The sequence below is a fragment of the Columba livia genome, chromosome 15 (assembly GCF_036013475.1).
Source record: "Columba livia isolate bColLiv1 breed racing homer chromosome 15, bColLiv1.pat.W.v2, whole genome shotgun sequence".
NCBI lineage: Eukaryota > Metazoa > Chordata > Aves > Columbiformes > Columbidae > Columba > Columba livia.
In genome coordinates, this window is record NC_088616.1 from 9,864,524 (window position 1) to 9,882,988 (window position 18,465).

Genomic DNA, 18,465 nt, shown 5'->3' on the forward strand with positions numbered 1-18,465 from the left:
ATTTGAATTCTTTCAGGTGAAAATTACCCTGTGTCTGATAACTGAGGCTAAATATTAGCTGTCTATTTAAGAGATCCTCTGAAAGCCAGTGCTACCGGTCCCTACTTAAACCACGTAGACAAATCAATGGAGGCTTCTAAAAGCCTCCAAAGGGAAATCTCTGCTTGAATGTAGTCAGCTAAATTAGGTGGACAGGAACTCCCTCTGGAGGCCTCCAGAAGCAGTTTCCGTTCACCTCAGATAAAGAATTTACACCCTTCAGAAAGACTGGTTCACTCAATGCCTCAAATTAAGGGTAAGTGTAAAGAATGGGTAAGTCAGCCTTTGGTGCTTTGAAGTATCACCCTAACAGAATACTGGAAAATGAGAATGCTAACACTTGAATTCATTATAAAACAAGTTACAGCAGACAAATGGAGAAATTAAGGTGTTAGTGATATTAAAACATACAAAATAGATCTTAATGGAATTTCCACATTTATTTAAATGTAACTCCATCGAAATAATAATAAAACTTACCCAAAGTCAGTGACCAAATTAAAAAAAAAAAAAAAATCAGAGTAAGACCAAGGATGAGATTAGATGTGTCTGGTTACACAGCTAGTTACCTAGTCGCTAAGTTAGTGACACTCAGGTAGTCATCACAGGTACCCCTCCACTGGGATTTGTCTGCCTTGTGCTGAACAGAGAGAAACACGGTCCCACAGCTGCAGCTTGATTTCTCAAGTACAAGAGAAGGACAGTTCTTTCCCAACAAATGAGTGTCACATACAAAAGAGGAAATTGCACAGGAACACTTTTTTCAGCTAAAATAAGCCAGAACACAAGACTTGGGCAACACAGCACAGGTGAGCACACGCTCCTACAGCAGGCAGCTGAGTGCCTATTTCTGTGTCAGTGATTATCGAAACAAAGAGGCTATTCCACAAATACGAGTAGAAAATTGGCAATAAAGCTGTCATGTCTAAGTCTAAAAGATCTTGTGTCTTAAATTAAAGCGTTATCCTTTTATTTGTCAGAGTTAAAATGTTACCTCAATTCTATTGAACTCGTCAAAGCAGGCCCATGCACCAGATTGTGCCAGTCCCTTGAAGAATTTGCCCATTGCCTTGTAATCGAGACCATCGGAGCAATTAAAGACCACACACTACAGCAGAAACACAGAGAACATCTCTCAGGATTAACACAAAGTCCACTATAAAATTCTTAGCATCTAAAATAGGAAGGGATTATTATTGCTAATTTTGGATTACAACACTAGGATGCCATATAGACACAGTCATAAATGTGTGCTTCGTACCAGCTGTTTCTGTGAATAAAGAATAGGTACAGAACAAGCAGTACTTGCTTAAGAATGGCATTTCAAGAAATATGTACATATGCAAACATAAACGATGCAAAGGAAAAGAGTTTGTATTTTGGTACCTGTTTGGCTAGTGCTTTTGCTAGATCTTTTGTTGTTTCTGTTTTGCCAGTCCCAGCAGGTCCTTCTGGAGCACCACCAAGATTTAATTTCAAGGCACCCATTAATGTCCTACATAAAAAAGAACACCAGCATTTGAAATAGCAATCTTTAATAGAACACTGTTTCTAAAGGGATGGATAAGTATTTTCCTATACAGGTTCTCCTGGAAACTATTTACTTGTTCCCTAGTGACTTTGCAGCCTGCCCTAAAAAAAAAAACAGCGTTGTCTCATAACTCACCCACTTGGTCGGCAAGGAACATCAAGGTTTTTCATTACATGCATCCACCCTGTATATTCTCAATTACACAAGCAAATTCACAGTGCCAAGTGGCACTCCTCATGACAAGAACTTCAAGCTGGCTTTCTAAATGAAGTCAATCAGTAGGAACAGCTGAGAAAGCATAAAGGTTGTTTAATAAACCTGGGAATCACATTGCTCTCCAGGTGATTTTCATACAAAAAATAAGATCCCTGCTAATACCAGAGTGATCTGATTATTTTACAAAAGCCTCATTTAAAGGCTTTGCAACCAAAAGCAGTTGTTAAATCGTGCTGAACAGTCTGCTTGCTCTTTGCTTGCAGTCAGATTGTATCTGGTACAGCTGATTGGATAGTGTTAGTTTAGATTAAGCTAATGTTAACGATCCCAATTTATAGGTAATGCACCAGCCACTTTCAATGCCCCTGTGAATGACAGAGGATGAAGCATTTGTCAGCACAGGTATTAACATAAGCACTTACTACAAGTGTCTCCTACACAATGGTGAGTTCACAGTTCAGTGTTGAAGTAAAACCTTTACATTCTCACCATGTATTTGCCTGGAGATACTATAAAGAAAACACAAAACACTTAAAACCCTAGACCTAAAATTACCCGCTGAGATGACTCGTGTCTCCAGGGCTCACAGGAAGTGAAATACCAAATGCCCTTGAATGTCTCACCCTTGGGGACTGAAGTATTTCCATTTCAACCTCTTGCAAGCAAGTGGTGGAACAAAAATCTAACTGCAGTCAAACATCTGTGAAGGGCTCCATAATTACCTCATTTACTTCACAGGCAGGCATACCCTACCTGTACATCTTATTTCAAAGAAATTAATTGAGCAGTGCTACTGTAGAGTTCTTTACAGTTCCAGTTCCACGAGCTACCAACTTTTTTCAGAAGCACATTCTTGAATACTACAGAGAATGTTACTCTACTGGTGTAGAAACCTATACATAGTAAATATTTTACCAAATTCGGGGGAGATATATAAAATTTGCCTCCAAAACCTACAGGAAAATCTTAGCTGCTGAGCTTCCTGCTATTATTAACTATACCAAATAAAAATAAATATAGATCAAACCAAAAAATGAAACCGTTATTCATAGACAACATGGCTTTACCTATAACATCGATCTGTTAGTGGGGTTATAACCAGACGTAGAGAATTGCCCAGATACTCATAACCATATTTGGCTTCGGTTGTAATCATTCGCACTATTACATCGTTCTCTTCCCAGTAGTATCTCAGCTGAGAAATCCACTGGAAGTCATTCAGATCTGTGATTTTGTCTTCAACCAATTTTGCAACCACATCACGAGCTGCAGAGTGAGAGACAGACTATTTGAAAAATCTAAACACTTGTACTGTGTTAGCTTACTTAAAATAATATGTAAGTTAACATTTAGAGGAGTCATCTGGCTCTCATGTTAGAAAGGAATCTGCATCTGTTTTGCATTGGGAACCAAGCTTAATTTGATCTAGATTCCAGTGCCTGTTCTAAGTAGATGGAAGATAGTTGTGCAGGAATGAGCAATCTCCATTTACCCAAAGACACTGTGCAGTAACTCTGTAAAGGTTATTTAAAGTTAGAGAAAGCATTTTAGCTGCCTCTTTCAAACAGTTCACCCCACTAATGACAGCAGTGGTGCCCCAGATGTAACAAGAGCACCAGCAACTGCACATTTACCATGTACATCGATGACAGTTAGAGCTCCAAGTGTCAGCCGGGCGCCACTGGACAGCTTTCCTCTCACCAACTCAACAATCTCCCCAATTTGTAGGTTACTCTTCTCCAAGAAATCCTGTCATGGAAACAGAACACAGGCATTACCGTAACGCTGTAGTTAGCAGTTGCTGAGCTGCCATGAGTGCAGTCACTGAAGAGAGCCCTGCCAACAAAATATAATAATGGCATTACACAGTCATTTTAAATCCTCTTTCATTTTATTTTACTATGAACACTTCAAAAAGCTTTATGGCCTCAAAATAGTGTAAGCAGAAGTCTTGTCTTTCCTCCTAACAGAAATGACAAAATTCTACAATAGCAGATGAGCAGATTCTATCTGTTGGGTAGATTTTTGATTCTGTAAATTAGTAGTAAATTGTAAATTAATAACATTAATAGAAATCTAGGATTCTACTAACTTTACTACAAACACTTTAAATTATTTTCTCATTATTAAATGAGAAAGTTGAATGAAATGAAAGATTATGTGTTTAGTAATGACCTAGACAACAGGACAGTGTACTCTCAGCAGGTCTGCAGATGATGGAAAACTGGGAGGAGTGGTTGACAGACCACTCTGGAGCACCACCCTTCAGAGGAACATCAACAGACTGGAGAAACGGCCAGACAGGAACCTGGGGAAGTTCAACAAAGGGGAAAGTCCTGTATCTGGGAAGGAATAACCTCATGTGCCAGTACATGCAGGTAGCCAACCTGCTGGAAAGCAGCTCTGCAGAACAGGACCTGGATGCTGATGGACACCAGGTGGAACAGAAGCCATCAACGTGCCTTTGAGGCGAAGAAGAGCAACAGCAGCCTTGGCTGCATGAGAAGGAACGTTACCAGCCAGTCAAGGGAGGTGAACCTGTCCCTCTGGTCAGCACTGCTGACACCACATCAAGAATGCTGTGTCAGCTGTCAGCTCCCCACAGAAGACAGGCACAGACGTACTGAAGTAAGTCCATTAGCAACCTGGTCTAGTTGGCCCTATTTTAAACAGGAGTTGGACTACATGATGTCAATGGTCCCTTATATTCTGTGATTCACTGCTCTGTGATTTCTTCTCATTTTTCTTAATGTATGGATTGTTCAGGATATTTTATTTGGAGGCAATAAATATTTTCAGTTCTGCATATGTGGGATAAGATCATCAACAACACAGGCAAGTTAAACCTAAGATATTCAGTAAGAATACAGAAATAAAAAGCTAATACTAAAATGTACTATTTGGTGCAACTTTTATTAAAACTTCAGTTTCCACATTTAAAAAGCATTCCAAACACTGTTGACTGAATTAATCCCCAAATAAATCCTCATCCACCTAGCTCAATTAGGATCAGACAAAAGCCTACTGAATTAATCAGAAATTATTTCCATTACTTGAGCATGCACTTGATTAGCCTCAATGAAGTGATACTTAAAACCGTTGTGATGATGAGAGAGGCACCACAAACACATAAGAAAAGTCTCTTGTATGAAATAACAAAACTTGGCTGCCACACCTTTATCACCAGAAGAACCAAGAAATAAGCAGACAAATAACTGTGCCATTCTAGAAGGAGATATTTCTGTCTGCATGTTTCCCCAGGGCTTCACATGTAAAGACAGGACTTAGAAATAAAAATACATAGTGTTTAACAACAGTCTATCACTTTTTTTTTTTGGTACTTTTATTTACACCAGTATCTCTTGTTAAAAAAAAACAAAAAAGTAATACCATTTCCTTCAGTGGGACTTCTTGTATTACACATCAAATAAATGAGAACAGGCCCTTGCTAAGGGGCGAGAAAAAAGAAAATAGAAAATACAGCATACTGCATGAAGAACTTGTAATATGTTGTTAACCAAGGATCTTCTTTGCTAGAAGGAGCTTTTTATTAATTAATCAAAGTTTAGTGTTGACAAATAGAAAGGTAGAAGAAAATCTTACTTGTAAAGTGCCTTGCCTTATAGCTTCAGACACTTCTTCTGTCCAGTAAATGGACGAAACGCAAATAACCACTTGTCCAGGCCACTGAAGTACCCACATTTTTCGAGGAACCTTAAACAAAAAAATTCATTCCAGACATAGAAAGTCATAAAACCAGATTAGATTATGGCACTGAAAACAATTACTTTCCCCAAATGTATTTTGTCCTGTGCTGTAAATAAATGAGAATCGGGATGGAAAGCTTTGATACTTTCTTCTTCAAGAAATTCAGAGTTAAAACTCCAGACTGGTACCACTGAACAAAGAGAGACGGATTCCACTCAGCTTTAAAAATGTTTCCCTGGTTAAGAATTTGAGCAACCTGTCCACATACAGTTGCTTGTGAAATCTATGTTATACTATAATTCACAAATAATTACCTCGATATATGCTTTTATGCCATCTTCAATAACTTGTCTTACACTGGCCAGCATCATTTCCTCTACTTGCGAAAGCCATTTTTCTACCATACCCTTCAAAAAAAGAAAAACAGTTACTAGTCAATACACATTTCCTGATTATATTCCTCTTAAAGGGCAAATTATTTGAAATGTGTTAGGCTTGAATACACTTTCTTCAGATCTGAGTATAGCATATAGGGAGGAAGAAAGGTTGAAATTTCCCAGATTCCGACAGGCAATACTGCAGTATAGCACTGTCTGAAGGCAGATAAGCTAGCTCTAAAGACAATCCAGCTGAAGAAACAGCTGGATATGTTTCATATAAGCATAAACAAAAAAAGGAGATCACAGCTTGCATGGTCAGTTAAGCTTGGTCACTTTAACCCAGGGTGTGTTTTGTTCCGGAGGCGTTAGGGAAAACACTGTAACTCATAACATGCCCCACCTTTCATCTCTTTTTGGTTACCATACAGCAATTTAGCTCCATACCTTCATGTTGAGAACAACAGAAAAAGCTGGAACCGAGATACTTTTCAAAACTTATAATGCTATTTCTGCTCAGACCCCTTTTGAACTAATGCTCTGATTCTTCACTGTCACCACTTCCCTCATTCCTCTGTCGCAGCCATGCTGTGCAATATTATATATGTAGGTATACAGAAAGCTAGGTTTATATCTAGCAAGCTAGCTAGCTAGCTAGCTATAGCTATCTATCTTTCTACCTCTCTTATCCATGTATCTATCTCATCTTAAAAATAGCAGGTACGTAAAGCTGCAGAAAAGTACCTAAGGGAATTAACCCTAAAATTGGTATGTCTTATTCCTTTTTGTAGGAAATCCTTTTTGTTCTAGAATACTAGTCTGCACTCTCACTTCCTAAACACCTGTCATGATCTGACCCTCATTCCTCCAAAAAATACACTTTAGGCAAAGTATTAATGTAATATCATATAGCTTAAAAAATTACTTTTGCATTTGCTGGATAGATTTTATCTGTGAAAGGAACAATTTCTTTCTCTGAACTGATCATGCCTACGATCTCCAGATTTTCTGTGAACTCCAGTTTAGCAATTCCTTCAAAACACTTCTTTAAATGCGGTTGTACTCGAAGGGGATCCTTTGTTTCAGAAAGTATTTCAAGCAGCTCATCATTAGACAGGAAAAAGAATCTGTCAGAAAAAAATACAATTAATGAATATGCACTTTCCAATTATGAAAATAATCATTAATAATCCATTAATGCAAGATAAATGGAATTGGTTTTATGGTTGCTTAGGAGTCAAGTATAACAGAGGGGAAATTATTACCTCAAATTTCATTTCTTAAGCGATTTTTAACATTATAAGACTCATCACACCTGTTTTTTCAGAATTTCAATATGACCATCATTTTATGCAGAGGAAGAAGGAAGAGCTCTCTGTCACACACAGGAAAGACAAGATGTATCTATGCAGCTAATAGGTGCCTTATGAAAACACAGAATCTTGTTCCTCATAATCTTATGTAACTCCTATATATCACACACCTCTGCACAACTAAAGTGGGCAGGGCAGAGACATAATTGCAAATCAGCCACGGGAGGTAGCAAGTTCCTTCTAAAATGCCCTGTATGTAATAATGTCTTTCTAATCATAAGTTTACGCTGTGCTAGACAGATTTTGCCTCCCCGCCTCTGCCTGTCCCTGGTACTGCAAATTTAACTGGAGCAGAGGAAAATTAATGTCTAAAGAAATTAACAGGTTTTCATTTTTGTTGCATGGGACTGTGTCCCACATGTGTTTATAAAATGAGACTTTTCGGTTCAGTACAAATGGTTTGAAAGAGCTTATAGCTTCTTGTCACTAACTTTGGCCTGTTTAATTAATTTACCTTGGGAAAAACAATCTTTTCTTCTCCAAGTAAGTATTCAACCCCTTTTGAACGTCTTCTAAGAGAGCATTTGCTTCTTGAAGTCTGTCTAACATCCTGGGTTGCTCAGTTGCTACAAGTACCTTTGTGTCTTTCTCCTTTATAAAAACAAATACATAGCAGAAACTGCTAAAAGTTGCAATAGGTTTCTACATTAAAATTGTCATAATCAATCACACACATTGCAGGAGGCTAAAAAGCTATATATATATTCTTCTCTGTAGTGTGCCCTCATGTTACTCAATATATATGCATTATTTGATGTTTTTTCCTTTCAGACTGTCAGTTTTACCAATTTGAACTTTACAGACAATAACGCAGCAAGGAAATGTCTACAGGAATTAAAATCTTTGGTGCTTGCTTCTGTGATTGGGCTTACTACATTTTTTTCCATCCACAAATAAGTTCTGTAAAACAGAGCCACAGTATATGACAATTCCTGCCATCTAGGTTGCATTTTTTCTTTCTGATAATGGCTCTCTTAATTTGAAAGGATACACCTGTTTCAGAACAGGCTTCACCACTCGGAGTCTGAGCTGTTAGGTCTCAACTTCTGTTTAGTTACGCTGATTATTTCAACAGCTTTATCACACTCCTGATGTTTTTGACAACCATCTCAGCTCACACTACCACTAAGTATCTGGCCTCTTACCCACCTCCTTAGTTACAGGAAACTCAACAGGATACTCAATTGCACTTACTATCCCCGTTATCTTATCCTGACACACTATCATCTCAGTATGTATTCACCAAAGCTCTGACTAACCATTCCATTACATCTGAGAGTACAATCATGTGCAAAAAAAACAAACAAAAAAAATCCATTTAGTTGCTCTAATAGTGTGTATGCCTTAAAATCCTAATGCAAAATCTAACTGTATCCTGAAAAGACTTTGTACAGGTTGTCAGTGAACTCTGAAGCAGATCCTGAAAGTTCAAATCATTCATATTTCTACCTAATTCTGATCATTTAACCAGGCAGAAAATTGAGAATTAGAATGTTACTTGTGCTCTAATTCGTCGGGCAATATCCAGTTTTATAGTAGTCTCAAGGCGGTAACAATTTCATCTACCACTTTTACTGCATGACTAGATTTTGGTGGCATTTAGGAAAGGATTTTCCACTCTGTGTTACACCTTCTTGTGACTTACATACAAATATTATCTCCAGAAAAGCTAGTATGTCTTCCTTATAGTAATATTCATGTTAACAGATGTGTGTAAAAATAATACACAATTTATTAAATGCAAGCACTTACCACTTGTGCCATAATGTCCTTCCAGTATGCATCCACAACCCCAAACTTTCTGCCCTCTTCAGGCATTTGAGCTCTAATGTCTTCTGAACTAAAAATTGGTTCCAAATACAACCACGTTGCCTGACATTTTAAACAGCTATCTAGAATAGCTTGCATTAAACGCAGCTTATCTTCCCAAGCCTGTAATGAAAACATTTAATATTTAATTAAAATTTATTTTTAATAATTTAATAATACTATTTAAGAAATTATATCAATAACTAACTACACTGAGGAATCAAAGAGCATGAGTTGCTTGTCTTCAAAGCACAAAAGAAATAAACAAACAACAAAACACCACAAACCAGCAAAACAAACCCCAAACAAGCCACAAACAACGGAATGATTTTAAGAGAGGGAGAAACTTTGTTATTTAAAAACAAACACTAATAAACATATAAATATTTCTTACAAACAATACACATACTCATTCACCAGCACTTTCTACAGCAAGTTGTGAGAGAATTGCCTAAGAAGTACAGAAATGACCAGCATAGCAATCCAGAATCTCTTTTTTTTAATTGTACATGTACTTTCTATCTTATAATCAATGAAAAGATAAAAGCTTTACCAGGTATTCAGCAGACCAAGTAAATGTCAGCGCACAGACCCTATATAAAGTGGGTTCAATCTCTATATGACCCCCCAAAAAAGCTACTTCATGCAACTCTAGCAGTACAAATTGGTTTCACAACTAGAGAGAGATTCTTTTTGAATAAAGAATTTCAGATAGCGATGCTTTTGTGACTTTAACAGTCTACAGCATCAGGGACATGCAAGAGAACGGACTGCAGGGAGTGAACACTGCTAGCCTTAATTGTTCATTACTCTGCAGAAGGTACGTGGACATTGTTAAGACAGCTGTGTATTAATTGTTCCCTTTCATTTCACCAGCTCTACTGGAAAGCAGAATTCAGCTTTACCTACGACTTGGCTAAAGGCCACAGGAAAGGACAGAATTTAGGTCTTGGCACTGCTTACAAATCATCATTAGGCCAGTGATATTAAATACTGATGGGAAAGAAGTCCCTGCTTTCTGCATAATCTTCCTGTTAGAAATTCATCATCTTTAACAAAGATCACATCTTTACAAAATGGTAGGACAGCTAACGAAAAAGACTTAAAAACCCTTATGGGTTGTGTCAATACTAGAGGATTACAAATAAATTATCCCTCACAACTGACAGACCTATGTCTTTTCACACAACGCAGGAGGATTAGTTTAAATCAGCTGACCCATTCACAAGACATTCAACTAAAACCCCATGCTTATAATGACTAGATTAGCAATGCAATTACAATTTATTTAGCTGCAAAGCAAGCTTTGCATATGTTTGTCTGGAAACCATTAGTTCAAAGCACTTGAAGAATACCAATGTGTGTTCATAGAAACAGTTAAAACTATGGAACTTTTCATAAGGCATAAATACCTTAAAGCACTTGGGGAAAGCACATTACGAGACACACAAGCTCAGTCAAACCAGCTTTTCCTTACCCGGCATTCAGCTTCTATTGGTTTGATGAAGGGAGAGCCACACATTGTCTGAGTCTTAAGGATGTGATCATCCAGCAAAAGCTGGATGTCATCAATCGCTGACAGGATGTTAGTGCCCTGTAAACACATCATATTTTGATAAGGCAAATTGCCGTTGCTTTATTTCACCGCTCATAAACCTCACCCTCATTCAGCTTCCTGTTTGCCCTTCTCTGTTCTGGCTGAAGGTAAGAAAGTAGCAAGGCACTGAGAAAGCCTGCAGTGTGCTTGAAGTCATGAAACAGTATCTCTGGAAGCCAGCCAGGGATGCTGGCAACCTCTGACTCCATCTTTGGACTGCAAGCAATTTCTTATTTCTTCTGGACAAGTTAAAATTGCACTACTGACCAGCTTTCCATGCGACACCACGGAAGCTCTCAGGCTTACAGATTTGCTAGGATGAGCATGTTGAGATCACAAGTTATCCAGATAATAAGGTCGAACTGTAAGGATATGTAGTAATGGAGACACTTTCCCAGGCTCCGGGCTACCATACTACTTTCCATTATGCCACAACAAATCAGCAGGAATCTCCCTCTAGTATTTCTCAACTGGTATTCAGAATCAAAGTAATTATTTTCAACAATACATACATATATATTGATTTGGTGTTTACTCACAGTATCCCTGTATTTCACCAGACCGAACTGCACGTTGACCCACTCTGATTTCATTTTCTCTATCGATTTCTCTAAGGAATACTCCTTACTTGCAGCTGCTCCAATAGGTTCCAGCCTAAATTGAAATAAAACGTATCTTTGAAAACTCTTTGCAACATAACCGAAGAGTAAAAAAGCAGTTGTAGGAAGAGTTGCATATCAGACTACCTTTCATATGGATTTGTTAATATTATCATAGACTTTTATTTCAGGGAATATTTTTGCTATTTCAGGCTTGCCAAGTTAGAGGTATTAATCTGAAGATAAATACAGATAGAAAAATCTGAATATGCAAATTAAGTGGTTTACAAATATGACTGCTTTTTGGTGCCTTTGTGCTACAAGAACAACCAACAGTTCCACCCACAGCTTGACAAAATACAGCTGATTTTACAGCAAGGTCTGACAGCACAAAAAAACCCAACAAACTAATATTTGGTATCTGACAGATGAAAGACAGTGATTGTCAAAAAGAAGAAAAAAGATAACAGAGTAAACTTCTTACTGATCAATATATTTTGAGAGTCCAAATTCCAATATGTTTTTAAGAGCAGTAGTTTCATCAGGTCTGATCTCACATCCGACAATTTTACTAATCTGAAAGCAAAGTAAAAAATAATATCTATTATCAAGATGCATGTTTGTAACAGACTTCTCAAACAGCAAGAAAAAACTGCTAAAGTAGTATGAATGCAACCTCCCAATTTGCTTTTTGGCCATAAATCATTAATTCAAACAGGCTCCTACCTATACCTTAAAAATTTCAAAAATGGATCTGTCGTGTAACAGGATAAAAGATCTTTTTATTGTGACATACAGAGCTATTGCTGTATTCACAGTATGGAATCTATGGAGTTGTACACTGAACTGTCACAGATTCTGTGGTAGAAAGCAGAGCTGAAAGTACCTGCTCCCAATGTCTCTCCTTCATCCCACGATTGCAGGCAATTGACATGACAGGAAGATGCTGTTTAAATTTATCAATCCTAAATTTCATAGTTTCTGCTATGCATCTAGGCCCAGGCAAATCTGGAAAACTCTTACTGAGCTTGTACATAATCCTCCACATATTTCCAACTTCTTCAGTAATTTCATCAGCTTTCAACTTCTGGATAGATCCTGAATACAATAATATAAATAAAGCACAGCAGGCAAATCAGCACAAGGAGACTGCCAGGGTGGTTTATTTACAGGTATTTATAGTAATTCTCCTTTAAATGGAAATCTGTTGTGTTACAAAAAATAAAAACATCTTAATGCAAAATCTAAGTCAACAACTGTATTTCACACTGCTTTACAGCATTTATTCCTTCAAAATTATTTTCTCACAACTAATCAATCCTTTCAGCTTCTACCTAACTAACTGAAAATGAGACATTTCATTAAATGAAGTCTCACCATTCATCCATTCCTCAGATTTGGTATGGAATTCATATGCTGTTACCCAAAGTTGCTCAAAGGGTTGTTTGTTTGCCATTATAAGTTGCAGTAGTGGAAACTGAGTCTTCTGCCGCTGGAGTAAGTCCTCTTCTTTATTAATAGCCTTTAAAGAGAGGAAAAAGAGAGAAAAAATAATCTTACTTCCATCATATATTCCTACTGCTGTTTAAACCTTTAAATAGGTAATATTTAATACAACTTTTTTACATGTCATAAAGCCAGCCAGGTTTGTAGATTTATGCCTGGGGATTTTAGGTAAATAAGGTAACTATGTTCTTAAAAATTCCCCTAGTTATTTGTTAGCATCTTTTACTACTCAAATGATTTAAAAAATCTGTATCTACTTCAGAAACAGTTAACACACCATGGCATTCAGTGAAACCAAGGCTCACAAGTTACCAACCCACTCTGAAACCCGCCTGCAAGCTCCTCAGTCACACAGACTCAGAGGAATTTTTTATACTCATGATTTTTTTTACTACAGAATTATCTGGAAGCTCCAACCAAAACAGATATTAATTGCTGTGCTTATTCACAGCAAGATAACGTCTTTGTCCAAGAGACCTTACAGTATAAATCAACATGCAAAGAGAAACGCTGTCTGAAATGCAGACACTGAATTCAACTTGAGTCCCAAGTCTGTGCTTTTACAATGCTAACAGACCTTTACAAAACTTTTAATCGTTCAATGTGAAATGCAGGCAGAGAAACTTAAAATATCCACATTCCAAGATAATTTTTAAATTCACATATTCACTAACCTCACTGTCATGTCATTTAAATTCTGTGGATACACCCCTCATTGGGAATATGTATTAAGAAACTTAATTACTTATTCTGATGTGCCTATAACATCATATCAGTGTAGTTAACTCACACTAATTAAACATACTAGATGCCTTTAAATCAGATTAAGATGTTGATATGTAGGAACAGCAATTTATCTAAATCCTAGACTAACTTAATTGGTTCAATTTTCTCTTTTGAGTGAGACTTAATTAAAATCTTGATCCTTGAGGCTCCATATATGGAGATATCTCATTGTCTCACTGTGATTTAGAAGATTAATTAAGCCTCATAATGCCTGTGAGATCACTCAAATGTAACCATTCTCATTTCCCAGCAGAGGCAGAGCGAAGACAAACTATTCATCCTAGAACCACACAGTACCCTGGATGGAGAGCCCAGAATAGAATCTAGGAATCTTGGTTGTCAGATTCCCTCTAGCATCTGAAACTTCCCTTTCTGTTTTAAACACATACGCAAGGCCTATAGACAACTTCTGGAAATGATACAAACAGTGGAAAAAACATTTGGTTTTATTTAGAGGACAAGCAAGGGGACTGAAAACACAGCTCCAGTAGCACAAACCATGTTGCAGAGAAAATGCCACCTCCCTAACACCCTGTTCCTACCAACTCCGCCACAAGAATTCTGGGTTTTGTGGAGAACATCCTGCTACTACTGACTGCTTGGAAACACCAAAATTCAGTATTTCAATTTTAAAAGCTCCCTCAACTTTTTTCCACGAAAAACATGCTCTTCAACTCAGCAGTAGTAATGCATGCTGGTGCAACAAGATATTTGCCACATATTTGTGAATTTGGGAACTTTAAAGCCATCGTGACAATATATGGCCAGAACCCTGAAAAAAACAGGACAGGAACCAAACTTTTGCTCATCCAGCACACTGCAACACACTCCATACTTCACTAATAAATACTAACCTCATATTCTGTTAGTGCATTATCTAGATTCTTATTTAACTCTTTAAATTTCTCAGCATTGTTCTTCATTTCTTCTGTGCTAATGACATCCCGCTTTCTGTAGCTTTCTACTTCTCTGTTGTAACCTTCAAGAATTTCCTCAAACTGAGAACACCTGAGGTAAAGATAGCCAAGGTAATGCCATGCTCTGTTTCATTCCTTACCAGGTTTCCATTATTTTGTTAATTATAACAAGCACTGTCAAATGAAATCTGGTCTCAGTACTAGTGTAAAGTAAATACAGATGCCGGTGAAAACCAATTAATCCATTATATCAATGCTACACAGTTTACAGGATTAGAATTCAAGATTCATTTTCAAACTTCCCAATTGATTTAGTTCACTTACATTTGCTACCTTCAATACTTGGAGGGAATAAAGGAAAATTGAAAACAGTATAACAAAATTATGTGTAATGCAAGATAAAATTTTGAATATCACAGCAACATCCTTCATTCCTCCTTTCAGACCTATTTAAACATCGGAACATTCTAATCTACCCTCATCAACGGTATTTTTCTGAAATCTCCATAATACTGTAAACCAGGTTTCTTCGTTACTTTCTCAGCTCCTTTTCAAGTTTTCCTTGACATTATCTTCCTTTTACTGACAATGAGATTTATAATTTATAATATCCAGTGGAAGAAAATGTCTTAACACCATACCTTTCAAGCAAAATCGCCTCGAAATGACTCCTCCTGTCAGACAGCAGATCTCTACAGTTATCAAATACTATCTCAATCTGATCAAGCCAATGGAGAACGGTGCTATTCAGGTTTATGTCATCATCTAAAAATAAAACATATATATATATATATATATACACACACATATATGTAGACACCTTTAAGAAAACATCTTTTAACCAATGATCTAATAGAATGGCTGTTGTGAAGAGTAAGCTAATAGCTAAAACTACATTTCAGAACAGGTTGTCTAAGAAGCTAGATATTTCAAGCTGCTGGCTGAATTATCTTCACTGCAAAGAGAACTGTTCCCTAAAACAAGTTAGACTGACAGTAAAACTCCAAAATCAAGTTAAGAATGTGAAATTGTCTGAATAAGATCAGTCAGAACAGCTATTCCAGAATATCAATGCCATTCAACTACATGCACCTAAGGTGGATAATAGTAAGGTTTAAACCATTTTTAGTCCATAATGTGTAAATGCTGAATTATTCACAAAAGCTAGAACACAATAACTACAATGAGCAGACAACTCCATCTTCATATCTGTCTATTTGGTCAGTGCACATAGCTCATTACAGCTGACATGTGCTTATAAACCCAAAGAAGATGTAATTATGAAATACTACTCATGCAAACACTCCAGTCCAAAATGTAGCAGAAAAATGTCCTGGCTTCCATAGGCATCCTAAATTTTTATCAGAAAGAAATTCTAATAGCATAGCATATCCTAGTTATTTCTATCACTGTCTATCTGAGAGTGTATTCTGCTGAAGGGGAAAGGAACATCCTGCCGCTAAAATGGGTGTGCAGTCATAGAACTGCTCTTTGGTTTTACGTATGGCAAATAACATTCAGCACGTTTATGCTTTGAATAGAAGTGCAAACTAAAGTTAACTTCTATAGATGTTTCTCTTGGAGAACAGCCTTTGTATTAGCCAGGAACAGCAAACTATCACAGCAAAACAGCAAACGGCCTCCACTGATCTAATACTCAACTGCACAGATGCAAGTTCTCACACTTTCTAAAAACTGTCATAGAGCCTTCGAGATGTGGAGTTTTAGATGTTTTCTCACTGAAGACTTTGTATTGAATAACACAGAAGTATAACACCATTTGGCCAGATTATATGACATTAATCTGATAATGTCCAAGACATTATCTAAAACACAGAAAAAAAGCGCCGTCTGTTCTGTATGCCATTTCCCTAACCATTCCTTCCTGCATCGGTACATTTTTGCCTCTACTAAATTACTTTTATTTGCTTTCTGTCTCTTTTGGAGCTTTCCATTAGCATTCTAGAAGAAGCAACATCTATGCATGCAGAGCCCAATATCTATATAAAAATATTTTCATGTGAATACTTTTATATTCTGCAGTTGAGACATACAAGAAAGATCAGCGTAGTTCATGAGGAATTCCAGTCTGCGTGCTGCTCCCACAACCTCCTTTCTCAGTTGAAGAACAGTAACTTCACTGGATTTCTTTAAGTATGCATCAAGTTCCACTAGTTCTTCAGTGTTCTGAGGCACCTCTCTCATTCTACATGCAATTGAATTATAGTCATCGCAAATTCTACAACAAAAAGAAAACAGCCACACCACTGGGATCATAAGTGAAGAGAGATGCAAGATCTTGTCAATGAAGTTTGTCTTTTAAACAAGAATAAATTCATAAATTAATTATTCAGATTGAATACACACAGACAGGCATTTATAAAGGATGTCATTTTACTCTGTACAATCAGTTATGCTGTCCTACTCTGTTTACAAGAATTGATATATAATAGAATGATTGCTAAATTGGTTCCAAATTACAATTAACAGCATATTAATAATTTCCTTGCAGTAGGTATACAATTTCCTTTTCAAATCCCAATCTGCTGCAGAAAAACTGTTTGAATGCATTAAGCAAGAGCTCACTTGATCCCTCCACAACAATAAAATCAAGTGTGTAGCATGAAACAAAGTTATAAAGAGAAAAAATATTAAACAACCAAGTTTATTTTACATTGCATGTGGGAACAGAAAATGCAGAAAGGAAAAAAATCCTGCTATTTTCCCTCTTCCCAGTGATACATTTTCTTGTTCCAGATTCTAGTTCGATACTACAAATATCTCTACAGACAGCAGGTATGCATAGAGCAACCATATCCAAAGGATAGGTTCATTTAGACCAACTCAAGCCTTCCAAATGTGAGGTGTTCAGCATGAGCTCTTGTCACAGCTCACTGATTGTCCAGATCCCCTCCACAGTAAGTGGAGGCAGAGAGGCCCCTCTAGACTGTGGGTCATCTCTACCTGGAGATGCTTTTGAGATAGGTGGGTTGAATCACTTCTTTACAATGACTGTCTCTCAGTTCACTGTGGAAGTATTCTTTAATTGGGGATTTTTTGCTTGGGGATTTTTGGTGTTTGTGGGGGGCAGGTTTTTTTTTTTATTCACATAACCTGGATTATTCCACTACATTGGAGCCAAATTATATTTTCAAGGTCTTGTTTCTTTTTTTTTTCCTTCTTAAATGAAATCAGGAACATTATTTCCCTGGGCAGGGGGGAGAGGTGGCAAGGGGGAAAAGTAAAACAAGCAAACAAACAAACAAACAAACAAACCCAAAACCACCACCACCACCACCACCAAACAGGAACAAGAGAAATGCAGAGCTGCACAGTACAGTCTTCGTGCTGCTTTAGCTGGACATCAGCAGGGGAAGCAAGGACCTCAACCCAAATCCTAGTAGGTCAGCAAAGGAGGAAAGAAAAATGGTGTATTTCCAGTCTAATCTCTATGTACACCCTATACAGAATAAGTTAGATGTTTACTTACAAGTATTTCTGTTCCTGTTAATTTTAAATACCCACTTTGGTGTCCTTGTACATGTCTGATCAGCACTAGAAAACCCAGTAATTAATAAAGTTATCTTACCCACAGATATGCAGCATCATTCTATACAGACAACCAGACCCATGCGTGTTAACAACATGTACCTTGTATTTAATGCTCTGTTTTCCATTACTGCAAATTCAGTCAATCTGTCTTTAAGATTTTGGGTCCGATTGCAGAGTTCCTCATTCAGCTGTAAAGCATCCAGACAGAACATGGCCAGAGGGACAGTGATATGCATGGAAGCAATCTCTCTTTTCAGTTTTGTCAAGCTGTCAATCTTCTACAAATGGAAAATAATAAATCTGTTATTTTTCCTTAAAGTCCATGGATGAAAAACGCTGAACAACAACTAATTAGTCCCCATCCAGCAAACGGATAATATATTCCAAAGAGAATGAATGACTATTTTTCGTATTGGCAGAGCTCAGCTCCTATCCACAGATTCTAGGGCTGGAAG

The 18,465-nt window shown here is 37.2% G+C and overlaps 1 protein-coding gene across 4 annotated transcripts in view; it reads right to left on the reverse strand.

Moving 5' to 3' along the window:
* Nucleotides 1–18,465, reverse strand: part of DNAH3 (dynein axonemal heavy chain 3) — a 61,059-nt gene that overhangs the window by 27,013 nt on the left and 15,581 nt on the right. For all 4 annotated transcript variants that reach the window (XM_065031036.1, XM_065031035.1, XM_065031034.1 and 1 more), the window contains exons 14-31: nt 18,110–18,288; nt 16,513–16,697; nt 15,100–15,223; nt 14,396–14,549; nt 12,627–12,771; nt 12,136–12,347; nt 11,734–11,825; nt 11,190–11,304; nt 10,531–10,647; nt 8,997–9,176; nt 7,699–7,835; nt 6,797–6,998; nt 5,809–5,901; nt 5,390–5,500; nt 3,421–3,535; nt 2,854–3,052; nt 1,426–1,534; nt 1,034–1,147 (exon numbers count right to left, since the gene is read on the reverse strand). In XM_065031036.1, coding sequence (XP_064887108.1) covers nt 1,034–1,147; nt 1,426–1,534; nt 2,854–3,052; nt 3,421–3,535; nt 5,390–5,500; nt 5,809–5,901; nt 6,797–6,998; nt 7,699–7,835; nt 8,997–9,176; nt 10,531–10,647; nt 11,190–11,304; nt 11,734–11,825; nt 12,136–12,347; nt 12,627–12,771; nt 14,396–14,549; nt 15,100–15,223; nt 16,513–16,697; nt 18,110–18,288 — 2,583 coding nt within the window. The remainder of the gene's footprint in view (nt 1–1,033; nt 1,148–1,425; nt 1,535–2,853; nt 3,053–3,420; nt 3,536–5,389; nt 5,501–5,808; nt 5,902–6,796; nt 6,999–7,698; nt 7,836–8,996; nt 9,177–10,530; nt 10,648–11,189; nt 11,305–11,733; nt 11,826–12,135; nt 12,348–12,626; nt 12,772–14,395; nt 14,550–15,099; nt 15,224–16,512; nt 16,698–18,109; nt 18,289–18,465) is intronic.